The 13,619-nt window shown below is 32.9% G+C and overlaps 5 protein-coding genes across 5 annotated transcripts; 3 read left to right on the top strand and 2 right to left on the bottom strand.

Annotated features, from left to right (window-relative positions):
- Window positions 1-332: 332 nt before the first annotated feature.
- Window positions 333-2,834, bottom strand: LOC108967872 (sorting nexin-17). Its single transcript, XM_018931514.1, has one exon. It carries the CDS (start codon window positions 2,616-2,618, stop codon window positions 1,008-1,010), a length of 1,611 nt encoding a protein of 536 aa, XP_018787059.1. The 5' UTR covers window positions 2,619-2,834; the 3' UTR covers window positions 333-1,007.
- Window positions 2,835-3,126: 292 nt separating this feature from the next.
- LOC108967873 (tRNA-dihydrouridine(20a/20b) synthase [NAD(P)+]-like) lies at window positions 3,127-4,540 on the top strand. The gene has a single exon (XM_018931516.1). The coding sequence runs from the start codon at window positions 3,185-3,187 to the stop codon at window positions 4,427-4,429; it is 1,245 nt and encodes a 414-aa protein (XP_018787061.1). The 5' UTR covers window positions 3,127-3,184; the 3' UTR covers window positions 4,430-4,540.
- Window positions 4,541-5,254: 714 nt separating this feature from the next.
- Window positions 5,255-8,331, top strand: LOC108967874 (protein FAM195A). Its single transcript, XM_018931517.1, has 3 exons — window positions 5,255-5,833; window positions 6,809-7,049; window positions 8,003-8,331. The coding sequence occupies exons 1-3, from the start codon at window positions 5,817-5,819 to the stop codon at window positions 8,138-8,140; spliced, it is 396 nt and encodes a 131-aa protein (XP_018787062.1). The 5' UTR covers window positions 5,255-5,816; the 3' UTR covers window positions 8,141-8,331.
- A 1,148-nt stretch (window positions 8,332-9,479) lies between these two features.
- Window positions 9,480-10,631, bottom strand: LOC108967798 (60S ribosomal protein L7). Its single transcript, XM_018931424.1, has 3 exons — window positions 10,535-10,631; window positions 10,109-10,425; window positions 9,480-10,043 (listed from the first exon to the last, which is right to left on the bottom strand). The coding sequence occupies exons 2-3, from the start codon at window positions 10,423-10,425 to the stop codon at window positions 9,584-9,586; spliced, it is 777 nt and encodes a 258-aa protein (XP_018786969.1). The 5' UTR covers window positions 10,535-10,631; the 3' UTR covers window positions 9,480-9,583.
- Window positions 10,632-10,972: 341 nt separating this feature from the next.
- LOC108967826 (RIP-like protein) lies at window positions 10,973-12,201 on the top strand. The gene is made up of 4 exons (XM_018931449.1): window positions 10,973-11,236; window positions 11,292-11,366; window positions 11,447-11,718; window positions 11,785-12,201. Exons 1-4 carry the CDS (start codon window positions 11,114-11,116, stop codon window positions 11,975-11,977), a joined length of 663 nt encoding a protein of 220 aa, XP_018786994.1. The 5' UTR covers window positions 10,973-11,113; the 3' UTR covers window positions 11,978-12,201.
- The last annotated feature ends 1,418 nt before the right edge of the window (window positions 12,202-13,619 follow it).

Here is a 13,619-nt window from a genome sequence, read left to right as displayed (position 1 = left end):
AGTAAATGTAAATTAAGCCCGCTAATGCATATTAGCTCTGTCGTCTATCAGGGCAGGAAGTTGATGAGAAGTAATTATGTATTATAGAGATAGTAAGTTTCTTTTGTTTTAGGCACTTGTCTATAATTCACTTTCGAGATGCTAATTTTATTTACAAATAAGATTTATAATACACTTCTTTAATAAAAATGCTATTGAATGCAGTGTGCTGCCAACTTTTGTTAATTGGAAAATGTGTCTGTTAATTCAAACTTTCAATTCAATTTATAAGTTAAATTCTTCATATTCTTTTATTTCGATTTAGGTTTTTATTTAAATTATAATAAGTTTATACAAAAGAGTTACATATTTATAAGAGTGAGTCAAATGTTAAAATATATATTACTAATATTATGCGCTAAGAACCGTTACCACAAAGCGACAAACTTCTTTCGATTTACTAGTATTTTGATTTAAAAATTTTAACATTGAAATCTTTAAAACAAATATTAATTATTATGTATTCTCAGCAGAATAATGACAATATTTTGTCCCTACTTGCTTACATATGCATAAAATATTTCGTTCCTAGAAATAGCTTTTAAAAAACGTCCGTATACAAAAACAGGATTCGTATATAAATTCATTTACAAACATACATATAAACATATGTATATAATGAAATGCAATTTTAAATGCAAATTCTTTCCATATCTTTTTGGCACAGCAAGACGTGAGTCCTGAGTGAAAGTTTAATATATGCATGTACTTATTGTGTTTATGCATAAAACAAAAATAAAAAATCAACTTTTTCAGTATCTAAATTTTCTATAACAGACTAATCGTAAAGAATTTGGCAATATTTTTGACAAGAATAAAAAATAAACAGTTTTAACATTTCAATGTGCTGGCGATTAATATCCCTAAATAGCAAAACTACATTTACCGACTTAGTAGTTACATAAATAAAATTCCAAATGCATTTCAAAAATTGCGCAGTTATAAATTTACTTAGAGATTCTTTCTGTTTAAAGATCATCATCCCCAATACCTTCGAATGCCTCATTGTGGACAGACTCTTCAGCACCATTACGAAAGAAAACTGCAGAATACGAACTCGAACTGGATATTTTTGGATTGAATTTCGTGCGAGTACGTTGAGTGAAAAATTTAACAGGTGCAGTTGGCGATGATGAAGAAGATGAACTTGACGTGGTAGTCGCTGTTGTTGCAGCTGATGATGACATTAACTCTGTGGACAAAGATGGTGTGGAAGCGGATGACGTTAATGTCGGTCGAATATGTGATACTCTTCCGTTTCGTGAAACATATGAAAGCAATTGGGATTGAGAAATTTCTCTAACTCGTGCATTCAAACCATCAACAGTATCTTTACAATTCAGCAATTCATCAACCATTGATTGTAGACAAACCGACATAAGCATAGCTTGTGAACTTGTTATGGTAATCCATCGCAAAGTCTGTTTGGACATTAAGTATTCAAAAGCAAGCTGTAAATTTGTTGGCGATTTTCCGTAATTACTTGCATTTTCATCGGTACTGTTTGAAATTGATGAATCTATGGTACATGTGTTATGCATAGCTGTTACCCGCCAGCAACGCATTCGTGTTACACGAAATTTAGTCTCATAAATTTTCCCAGCTTTTGCAGTACGCATACTTAACTCTTTATTTCCAATGGATATAAGTGCTGTGGTTTTTGTTTCCGGATAGTCGATAAGTGACGCACTGAATTGCAAGCACCCGTAAAGTGGTAATTGTCGTGCCATCTCTATGTACTCTGTTTGCATCCCGTGTTCTTGCAAACTAGATAGCTTCTGTAAAACTTCGGGAGGGGCAATTATCCATTCATTATCTATGTCGCATACAATTTGTGCAAAAAGCAGTTTTAGAGCAACCTGGTCATGCAATAATCCCAAATCATATGTGGGATTCCAATAGCTTTTGCGAATCATTACTTGGCACGATAAAGTCTTCTCTTGCGCCCATAAACGTGATAAATAGGGTGATTCGAAGTCCATTAATCGTCTTAATAGCACCAATTTGTTTTGTGTAATATCACTGTTTTGCCGTCGCACCAAATATAGACAAAAATGTTGCATAAATTGTGTGGGCAGTTGTACACATTCACATACTTTACGCAATACCGTGCTAGCATTATCGCCAATATGACAATTGACCTGCAGGGTGAGGTCATTTGATAGCCACACCTCCAAAACAGCTGACACACGCTTAAGATCGCTACCACTATAATCCAGCCCTAAAATACCATCGGCTAAAGAAGTTTCCTGTTGTGCATTCAGCAGATAACTTTGAAAATTATCCATTTTCGAAATGACGGCATCTTGTCCACATAATTGCAAATAATGTTCTAAAGAAGCCCTTCTCGATTCTAGTTGCCCATTAGTTAATGGTAGCAGACGCTTTGGAGGGAATGTCGCAGGCAACTGGATATTGAGATCTGCACACCTACGACGAAGCTGTTCGTGCAGTGCATGCAATTGTTTGTACCTTAAACAACAATGGTAGCTGCCATTTATATATATATTGTAGCCTGTGTAGGTGGTTCCAGTTAACTCCGAATATAATTCTTGCGTATCCGGAATGGAGAAGTGCATGTCTTAGCCAAAGTTTCTGTTACTACAAGTTTTATTCTCTGCTCAATAGACCAAGCCGAAGTTTATATTTCTTATCACTCTTATATTTACATGAATATTATTAAGTTCTATGTATGAAATTAATATTTTATTAAAGTTTAATATTAGTCACAGTCAATCACTCTTCTTTCTAATTAATTAATATTTGGGCTTTTGTTGTTTTCCTGACTTTTTATTTCGTTCTTTCTTTGTTGCGACCATCCAGAGTTGTCAAGTAAGCTTAAGCTAATTAGAAGTAATAAATATTGAAAATTTGTTAAATCTTGAAATAGTTCTAATAAATAAAAAGTTATATACTTACTCCCGATCTGAAAACAATTCATAAAGTAATTATCAAAAAGAAAAAGAAAACATTAAGTAATTATGAAAACTTCATAAAGGCATCAATTATAAATATACGTTCTCTGGCATCAATGGTTTCTTTTTTATCAGAAATACTACCCTGATGATGAGAAGAAATTAACCATAACCAAAAAAGTAAAAATGTAAACAAACGCGAATTGAATTAAAATATAGCTCCAATTACCATGAACACATTAAATATCGAGTTATTACCTCAACAAAGACCGCATGCAAATATTTTAAGCATTTTTGAAAACGAAAGGGCAACCCCTCATGGATTTGTGCCTGTCAGTGCTCCAATGGTGCGATACAGCAAGCTGGAGTTTAGGCGGTTAATTCGGCAGTATGGGGTACAACTTGCCTTTACCCCAATGGTTATTGCAGATTCCTTTATACATAGCCAAAAGGCGCGCGATAATGAATTCACAACATGTTTAGAAGATTTTCCAATTATATCACAGTTTGCTGCACGCGATGCGTATGAGTTTTCTGTTGCTTCTCAACTAATATACCCATATGTTGATGGTGTTGATTTGAATTGTGGCTGTCCACAGTCATGGGCTATATCCAAAGGATATGGTTGCGGACTTCTACGACACCCAGAATTGGTTCGTGATATTATACAAACCACTAGACGTCTTTTACCACAAAGTTTTAGTATATCGGTAAAACTACGTTTACTTAATGGAGTTCCAGAGGAATCTATTAGATCTACAGTAGAATTGGCAAGACAACTGGAAAAATGTGGGGCTACATTTTTGACAATCCACGGCCGAACAATGTGGCAAAAAACATCGGATCCCCTGAACATTCCCGCTATGGCTGAGGTAAAAAAATCAGTTCATATTCCGCTTGTCGTCAATGGAAATATACGTAGCTGGCAAGATGCGCAAGAATTGCATGACCAAACAAAAGCTGATGGTGTTATGGCAGCTCGTGGATTGCTTTCAAATCCAGCACTATTTGATAATAATATCGAAGAAAAAGAAACGCCAATTGAATGCGTGCAAAAATGGTTAGATATCGCAACTCGAGCCGGTGATAACATACATTTCCAATGTTTTCATCACCATCTAACATTTATGTGGAGTAGCCATATGAAACGTAAATTGCGTTTGGAATTCAACAACTTCACTAAAAAGCAACAAGTGTTCGATTTTTTTGAAGAGCGTTACGGTTTGAAGCCGCAAGGTACAAAACATAGCAATCCCTTTGATTATACCAAGTGTGTTTATCCGCCAGTGTCATATCATTCTACAACTAATACAAAAAATGTCGAAGAATCATTTGGGGGACAGACATGGAATGAAAACTCAAATGGAAAATATTTTAATGAATTTAAGGAAAAGTTGTCGGAGACGGAAACACGATGCGACAGCCAACATGAGGACGTTGCTTTAGAAGGAAGCTTTTTCACGCAATTAGACTGATTACCATTTAATGCGTGTATATTCAGGAGAATGGACTGTGTTAAATTAAGAGAAATACATAAAACAAATTTTTATTTAATAAGAATATACAATATTTTTTATATGCGAAAATTTTTTAAAAATGTTATATTGTATATTAAGTTGGTTTTTAACACCCATGAAGAAATATCGGAGGCCCTATAAAATATACAATACATATAAATGATCAAAGTGACGAGCTGACTCGATTTGATCATATCCGTCTGTCTGCATACATATATGCAAACAACTCCCTGAAATTTTTAACTTCGCTTGCCCCTAAGAAAGTGCTCATTTCCCGCAAGCGCCGATATCAGATTATTAAAGCTAATATATGGGTGCCCTGCAAACTGACTGAACAAAATGAAAATCTTGTATACACAACTCTTCCCGGAATCTGGTATAAATACTTATCCAAGATAACGAAATAATCGTTGAAGATATAGTTCAGATTGGGACATTATAGATTTTATGTAGCTACTTAAAAACGACCGACCAAATCCAAGTTGTTAAATACAAACTTGTAATTGTGAAGGGTATTATACTTTTGTTTGTTTACGGGTTTTCTTATTTCGTACTGAAAATGCAGTATTCGACATAATAGAATAATATAATCGTTTTGTGTTATATATGTATTAATTATTTTTTTACAATATTGCAGCTTAAGAATTGTTTTCGCAGGAATTTAAAATTGAAAGAATGGAAAATGTTATAAACTTTCGCTGTCTATAGCACAGTAAATAGTATGCAGAGATCATACTATTTGAATGCAACCCTTAAGTTATTGATTGCATACTTTTCGAAACGAAAGTAGGAAAACTATTTATGGAAGAATTCCGAAACGAACTAGATAAAGAAAATTATTTATAAAATTCTAAGTTAAAGGCTGAAGCTATTATATATTTTTGAATTTGTAGAAGGAATTGCCGATGAACAAACTTCTTGAAGTTGTACTTCTATCTCTTTTGGATTGATTGCGTTGTTTTTGTAAGGTAGAAGAGATCAAGTGTGTGATAAATACTGACAAAAAGGAATGTAGATAAAAAATTGGGCACAGAAGAAAAAATAAATTTACAATAAACAAAGCGACGGAGGAAAGAGTGTGCAAGCAACTTGGGAGTGCAAAAACAGCACCAAAATTCAACGTCGACTATATTGTTTGATATTTGAAGTATTTTAATTAAAATTCAGAATAAGTTTAATGCAGCGAAGGATATAAAAAGGCACTACGTAGTTCGCATAAAAAGTAAACTTTGCGTATAGTTTAAAGAAGAGCACAAAGAAAATTGTATGTGCAGTTGTATTGGCGCATAAAACGTATAAATAAATAATAAATAGTGAACGCTCCTGATAAAGCAAAATACCTACAATGGATCGCAATAACGGGTAAGTTAATAATATTTTCTCTAAAATAAAAAAATTTTATTTAGTATGCCGTGGAAGTATTTGGCAAGAATCTACAATGAAAGCGGAATATGCAAAATGGTGCCAAGGCCTTTAACCACCAACTCCGTTGAGACTCTTTTAGATTACTCTTAAGCACCATATCTGCTACGATGAGTTTGTAATTGACAAATGTATTAATATGTGAACGCATTTAAAATTAATCAACTACATGTTCATATGATAAATGTTTACATTTTCATGTTGATTTTTAAAGCTTAGTGCTTAATATAACGCGTTTAAAACCCTACAGTGAAAACGAAAAATATCGCTTTGAAATTTGTTGTTTTCGGTGTTTAAATGTCAGCTAATAACGCTTCTTGTGTTAATAGAAACACAGACGACGTTGATCACGCGCATTTGAAAGTGAGAACATTTTGAACGAATGTAAATCAAATGCCAAGAATCCTTACTTTGGTTTTCGCAAATTTACAAGTGTACTTGTAACAAATTGATTTAAACTCACTTGACCTCATAAATAATCAATTTGAATTTACAATATGTTTAAAACTAAGCAAAAGACGGTATATAAATACACTAAATAAAGAAAAAAGTTAGTATGGCACCTATTTGCAATAGTCCTCGGTTCCGACTTGAGAAAATTATGGGTTCAGTTCGTGTATATTCATACTGACGGCTACGGCTAAATAAGTTCATCGCACTGAATCTTTATACATGTACATATATAATATAATCTCTTGTACTAGAATTTCAAAACATTCTCATTCAGGAAGTACTTGCATAGTACCAGTTATTTCTGAATGCGTTAAGCGCAACAAAAGCAGATAAGTTAAATTATGCGGTTACAAGTATTTTCGTTTTAAAGTATACCAAGATATGTTTATAATTTTGATAAATATGTAAATATTCATGTGTGCGTGAAAAGCAGATATAATATATGTTTCGATATATTTACAGCTCTAATCGCTACACACCAATCCGACGCGCAGGCCAGCAACAACATCAATCAAATTCGTTATCATCACTTTCATCATCGAATAATAATCAACATCAACAACATTTAGATAATCATCGCAATAATTCGTCACAATATTCAACGACCAATCATAGCGCATATTCACCACAATCAACAATGTCCCGCGAACCGCTCACACAACATGACGAACTGATTCGATATATCAGGGAAGCATGGACAAAGGTAATTTTTATAAACAAAGTTTGTTTAGGAATGAATTGTTTGGAAAATACAAGGTTAAGACATTAAAATAAAGTAGGTGTCGGGCTGGCATAATAGCATTTTCAAAACTTACCTCATATAAATTTAATAAATGGGAAGGTGGTTGAATTGAATCGAATTCATGGTAAGAGTAATCATGGTAGTCCGAATAATTAACTTCGTTACAGAACTCGTCTCGATTACTCGGTTGAATTATTTCAGACGTATTATTGAACTCGGCAAAATTTTCATCATATTCACCGTCAGTAGATTCGACACCTACATATCCGTAATCAGAATGTGCATTATTCATTGTACCAGCCAGAGACGTGTTAACTGATGTCGAATTCGATACTGATAGCGATGTTGGTGCAAATGACCAAGAGGATGTTGATGGACGCCTGTCGAATTTGCGTTTACGTCTTCGAGGCATTTTTACGTTTTAATAATATTGAGGCACCTGCCTATTTATATTTGAATATAAACTTCAATTCGAATGTACGTTGAGTTTGTTTTGATTTCTATATTATTATTATCCGTTCTCTATGGTTGAATTTCGCTTGATTTGTTCTAATGACTTTTTAAATTTACATATTGTTCTCAAATTGACGTGATTACGTTGGCATGTCGGTGGCCGTTAGAATTTTTTAAAACAATTTATATAAGAAGATTTGAAAGAAAGCGCGAATTTTTGTAAATTACGTGAAACAAGAAACAAAATATTTTTGACTGAAGTCAGTTAGTTGTAACTTGTAAAATTGTTTTTATATTATTGCCACATTTGTTAAAATTACAGTAAATTTATTTATAGATAATGCTTAGAATAGAGCCAAGTGCTATTGTGCATCTTAATGAAACCCGTAACATTATACAAACATCTTTATTATTTTGTGATTATCACTGTAAAATTAAGTAAATTTATTTTCTTCTTACAGGTAAATGAACAGAATACGCCCGTAAATTATTGTAATGAGTCGGATCATCAACTAAAAAATTTCAAACCATTTAATTTGGAGGAGTACTGGGACCAGCGGCATTTTCAAAATATTCGTGTATCACACGGACAACAATAAGATAATAGAAATTTATGCAGCAACAACAACAGTCGTACAACAAATTTTCCTTGTTTTATATGTTCTGTGTTGTTAGGCATGCATTGAAAAATTTTATTGTAATACTACAAGTAACATAATCGCTACATAGAACTATGATGTATTTCCATTATTGAGAAATTATCTGAAATTTTCTTCAAAAATCCCGGATATTTAAGCAAATACTTATTTGAAAGTAAATTGCGATATATAGTAGTTGTATTTCTCAAAGCTGAAATTCTCGTTACATGGTAGTTAAGAAAGTATATTTAATTACAATTTAGTAATTACAGAAAAGAAAAAAAAGTTACGAAACGAAAAACCAAAATTAAGTTATTTAAAGTAAAATAGAGTCGTATGAATCGTTCATTCTATCAATTAAAAGATTTCGCAATAATATTATTAAATAAAAAATACGTGGAAGGGAATGCAGACGAAATATTTCAAAATTACAATTAAAGGCAATAAAAAATATGTGAACAAACATGTTGGCTTTTCCTTTATCATATAGAGAAAACTTGAATATTATTATCAATATTCATACAGATGTAGAAACGCATTTCATGTGCCATGAATTGATGATTAAATGCAGGTCTTTTATCCTTAAATGGTCATTGGATGTACTTAACTTTCAGTGTGGTAGTAATGCAGAAATAATAAAAAAAAAAACAAGAAAAAATCGGCTGCACCGTACTAATAATACCCTTCACAAATAACAAAGTTTCCATCCAAGAATTTGATATGCGCAAAAATGGTTGCATCCATTTCTTCCGATATTATACTATTGCTCCAGATAATAATCCTAGATATCTTGTTAAATGAAAAAGTTATTCTAATGCAGCTATATGCTATAGTGGTCCGATATTTGCGGTTTCGACAAATTAATAGCAAGAACGTGTTCAAAACTTCAGACCGACATCTCAAACACAGAAAGAAGTTGGTGTATATACATATATACATGGACGTGGTTAAATCCACCCAGTTCATCACGTTGTTGATTTACGAACATAAATATATGCACATATAAATTTTAGTATCCGATCATCCTCTTTGGTCGTGGTAAACGTAATCTGTTGATTTTATGTACATATATATTTATTCTGTGGCTTCGCGTCTATAAAATTAGAAGCTGCCCTAATGGTTTTTGTTTGATCATAAACAATAGAAAAAAACAATATTTCAAAATATTCTAAATTAAACCTAAGCGATTATAAAATTTGCAAGGAATTCAATACCTAGCATTTCATATTATTACTTTCATGTCGACTTTCCACACCAATCAGCTATATTTGATATGTACTTTTATATAAAAAAACATTTATTTTTTCTTTTTATTATTATATATTTTTTTGGAATAAAAATACTCCCCCATGTACACCAACAAAATCTCCCGGAGTCAACGGGTTAGCCAATAATTTAAAATTCTTAAACCATCTTGCGCAGCAATTTGTTGATTTTGTCTTCACGGTTACCGAAATCACCACCCTCAACGTAGTGATTAGCCTTCTTGCGCCAACCGCCGGTTGGAGTGTTCAGTTTGAATGGCCATAAGAAGTTGGAGGCTTTCTTGAAGTGTGGGCCAACGGTGAAGATTTCATGTACCAAATCCTCAACGCACTGAATGTCATGGGCTTTACGCAATTTACGTTCAATCACGAAGTTGTCGGTGATGGGAACACGTTGACGGTTGTGCTTGACAAAACCACGTTTGTAGACCAATTCGCGGACAGATTTCAGATTTGGGTATCCCCATGTAATGTAGGGTTCAGCAATGCGCAACATATTAATGGTGGCTTTGTTCAATTTGATGAAAACACCATTGTTAATCTGACGCAGACGGAACAACTGCAAAACTTTACGCACTTTGGGGGCAACTTTGTTGATACTAGCAAAAATGAAAGAAACACATTGAGTATTTTGTTTATGCAAAAATATCATATTAAAACTCACCCACGAATACGGATAACAAAAGCCAATTTGGATTCAGCAGGCACGTAGAATTGACCTCGTTTCTTGGCCAAACGGCGCAACTTGATCTCACGACGGTCAGCACGCAGATATTCGGCTTGGTATTTCTCGGCACGAACCAAGTTTTCACGTTTGCGTAGCGCAATGACAGCAGAACGCTTCAATTTACGCTTGATCAAGACAGCACGTTTGCTGACTTGTTTCTTGCTGAACTTCAGCTTCGACTCGGGGACAGCGGGTAACTTCTTGGCAGATTTGCCCTTTGCTTCGGGCTTCTTGGCGGCTGCGGTGGCAGTCATCTATAATGCAAGGATACACGAACATTTTAAGAAGAATTTAATTTAGATTTCCATGCATTTGAAGTGAAAAATCGCAAAAATCACAAAAATCACAAAATCTTTCGCTAACCTTAACTTGTCACTTAGCACGTTGAAAGAGGAAAGAAAGAAAAGAAAACGCGAAAGGAAGTATAGCCGTGTTGGCTGCGATTCAAATTGACATTATATGTTGGCTGTCCTGACGAACAAAGTATATGTCAATAAACAAATTGGGAAAATGGTTTGTGCATATGCTAATTAAATAAAAAAGAAAATGTTTTCTAAAATATCTCTATATAAATTATTGTACTGTTCCAGAGAGCAAATTTTGACTATTAAATTATAATCTTATACTTAATCGCTTACTTTATTGGCACGTAGGTGAAAGCACAACAATTTTTTAATTAGTATATTTGTAATTTATAAAAATGCTGTAGTATTTCTGTTGTGCAGCTTAATGGACATCTACCACTCTGAACGCATTCTTATTTGAAGAGTCGCTTTTTTGCTATCCGAGTCTACTTGTGTGAAACCACTCAAAACAGCTGTTTTAAGCAATTTGGTACATTTTTGATTCATATATCTGGAAATTAATTTCTTACTTAATTAAATTGTCTATTTCGGTGATAAATTTAATATTATATTAAAGTTAAGATATATTCTTTAAAATATGTCTTTGGAAATTCCTTCAAATCCTGTTTATAATACAAGTGTAGAACAGAAGCTTCATTCGAAAAATGCCGCCAAAGTATATCGTTACGGTTCGCCAAAAATTCGTGACCAATTGCGTGATGTTAGTAAATATAATAGCTTTCCTTTGTTTTACTTATTAAATATATTTAATTTAGAAATGTCGCATGCGGGTGCGTGAAGCTAGGCAAGCCAATTTCACTAAACGGCGTTTAGCAATTGTAACAGAAGAGGTTTGTTTTTTAATAGTTTGGAATTTTAGTAATACTATAGTTTTATTAGCAATTTAATATTTTGTATTATTAATAATTAGTTCGACTTGGATAAGCTGTTGCGAGAAGAAGTTGCTAATTTAGAAAGCGACTTGCGTTTGCAAGAAGAAATTTTCAAAGAACTGCGCGATGAAATGAATGAATGGTTTGTACAGGAATTCGAAGCAGAAGAAATATCGCTAATAAATGCCGCCGATGAAGATGCAAATAACAATTCAGTTATTTGTCCCATTTGCCAACAATGCAATCTTTCCCATGTAATCGCAAAAGAGAACGAAGAAACTAATATTTTCAAGTGCACTTGTGGAGTGAGGTAGGATTTATTTAAAAAGTACACTTTTTAAAAGTTATTCGATATACATGTGAGTATATTTTCCAGCTTTAATAATGCGGCTAAGCCTTTGGCCCTACGACAAATACTACACTCGCAAATAGATGTGCATGAGCAAAATTGTGATGCCAATCTCACCTTCTATTTGGAGCCGCAAAGCGCATATGCTGTAGAAACTGATGCAAGTGTCAACAGTCTTTGTGTTATTTGTGATAAATGTGATTACTTTTATAGCTTCTAAGTGTTTAATAATTAACAATTATTTTTTCTATTGATGAATTATACCAAGGCAATAGTATGTAATTGAAAGATAATACTCGCCATAATTAGAAATTAATAAGTGAACTGAGTAAAAAAATTTAAATTTATGTGCATTTAAGTATTATCGGCATCAGAATATTGTAATTTTAATGATTACCTCTACAAACTATGTTTAAAATGAAATATATAATAATGGGAAACACACTTGTATATCGTTGTATTAATAAAGTACTTTATGTTGAATTATTTTATTATATTTCACCAAGGCTGTTTTATCTATTTCTTTTAGGCCAAATATAACATAAATACATAAATTTTAATTGAATGAACGAATTTAAAAAAATGGCACAATTAAAATAATGAATAAAAAATGTATTTAAGATTTCTTTGCATTTATTATCCCTTTTAATCAAATAAATTGTTTTCACTTATTTACCGTCAAATGAATGATCAACAGTGGGTATGGTGACAAGGTATTAAGATAATGAAAACAATGAACCGAAATATATGTACATATGTTTAAAAAAGGAAAGTAAACAACTAGTCGAGAAAGAATAATAATCGGTAGCATCTCTTGTGTAAATAATGTGTAACGTTATCTGCTTGAATTCTTTATGCTTTAACCAATCTAAAGACATCAACATCAGTGGTGATAACAAGATAAACTGCTTAAGAAAAATATATCACACATAATTGTGTACTATATACAGCTTTTGAAGATTCATGTCCCCATTAACAATACACTCGCTGTATTCATATATTCATAAGTGCATTCACTTACCTACAAATGTTGTATGTACATATGTACATACATATATACTGAAATAAATTCATATATTTTTATGAATATCACCAGAAAATCACTTGGCATGATCGCATGAAAAGTTATCCTGAATTCAATAACTATCAACGTTTGATGAGAGCAGATGATCGACGGATTGCTGCTACAAGTCTCTCATGGGGTAAATAAACAGATTAACGAGCTTAAAGAGTTATATCGCACGTATATATAATTGTACATTTATGTCAGTGCCTTCTTCCGTCTCTTGGAGATACAATTTAAGTGTATGTATGAATGCATATGTGTTTAGATGCGCGAGCATCTTCAGTCACTCACATGTTTCTTCAACTCAGTGGCGGCTGTGGCATCTTCGAAATGTTTGGGCCGCTTTGTTTCAGAAATGCCGTGTCGATCGGCGGCAACGCACGCGAATTTCGGTTCAACAAAGTCATAAAAGGGGTATTTTAAATTCGAGTACATTTTCATTTTTTTTTTGCACAAGAAAAACGCAAAAATAAAACAGTTTTATTAAGAAAAAATAAACAAATATTTAGCGGTTTCCAAAATTTGTACATACTAAAATACACAGTGTGGTGTAGTAGTAAATATCTTGCCGCACACGAATAATGGCTATTGGCAGTAGTGCGCGTCTGGAAATCAACAAAATTCATATTTTTATTTAAAGTGTGTATGTGTCTGAAATTTGGTTTATAAAAGAAAATGTTTTTGTGGAATCTTTGCAAATTGTTTAATTCGATGGAATGACAGCATGTATTTATATAAAGTACACTATAAATAGCATTATTGAATCATAATAATTTAAAAAATTGTTTTAATAAAA

This window comes from Bactrocera latifrons, unplaced genomic scaffold (genome assembly GCF_001853355.1).
Source record: "Bactrocera latifrons isolate USDA-ARS-PBARC rearing strain unplaced genomic scaffold, ASM185335v1 scaffold_2, whole genome shotgun sequence".
NCBI classification, from domain to species: Eukaryota; Metazoa; Arthropoda; class Insecta; order Diptera; family Tephritidae; genus Bactrocera; species Bactrocera latifrons.
The sequence above is the reverse complement of the archived record's forward strand: the minus strand, read 5'-3'. Positions and strand labels throughout refer to the sequence as shown.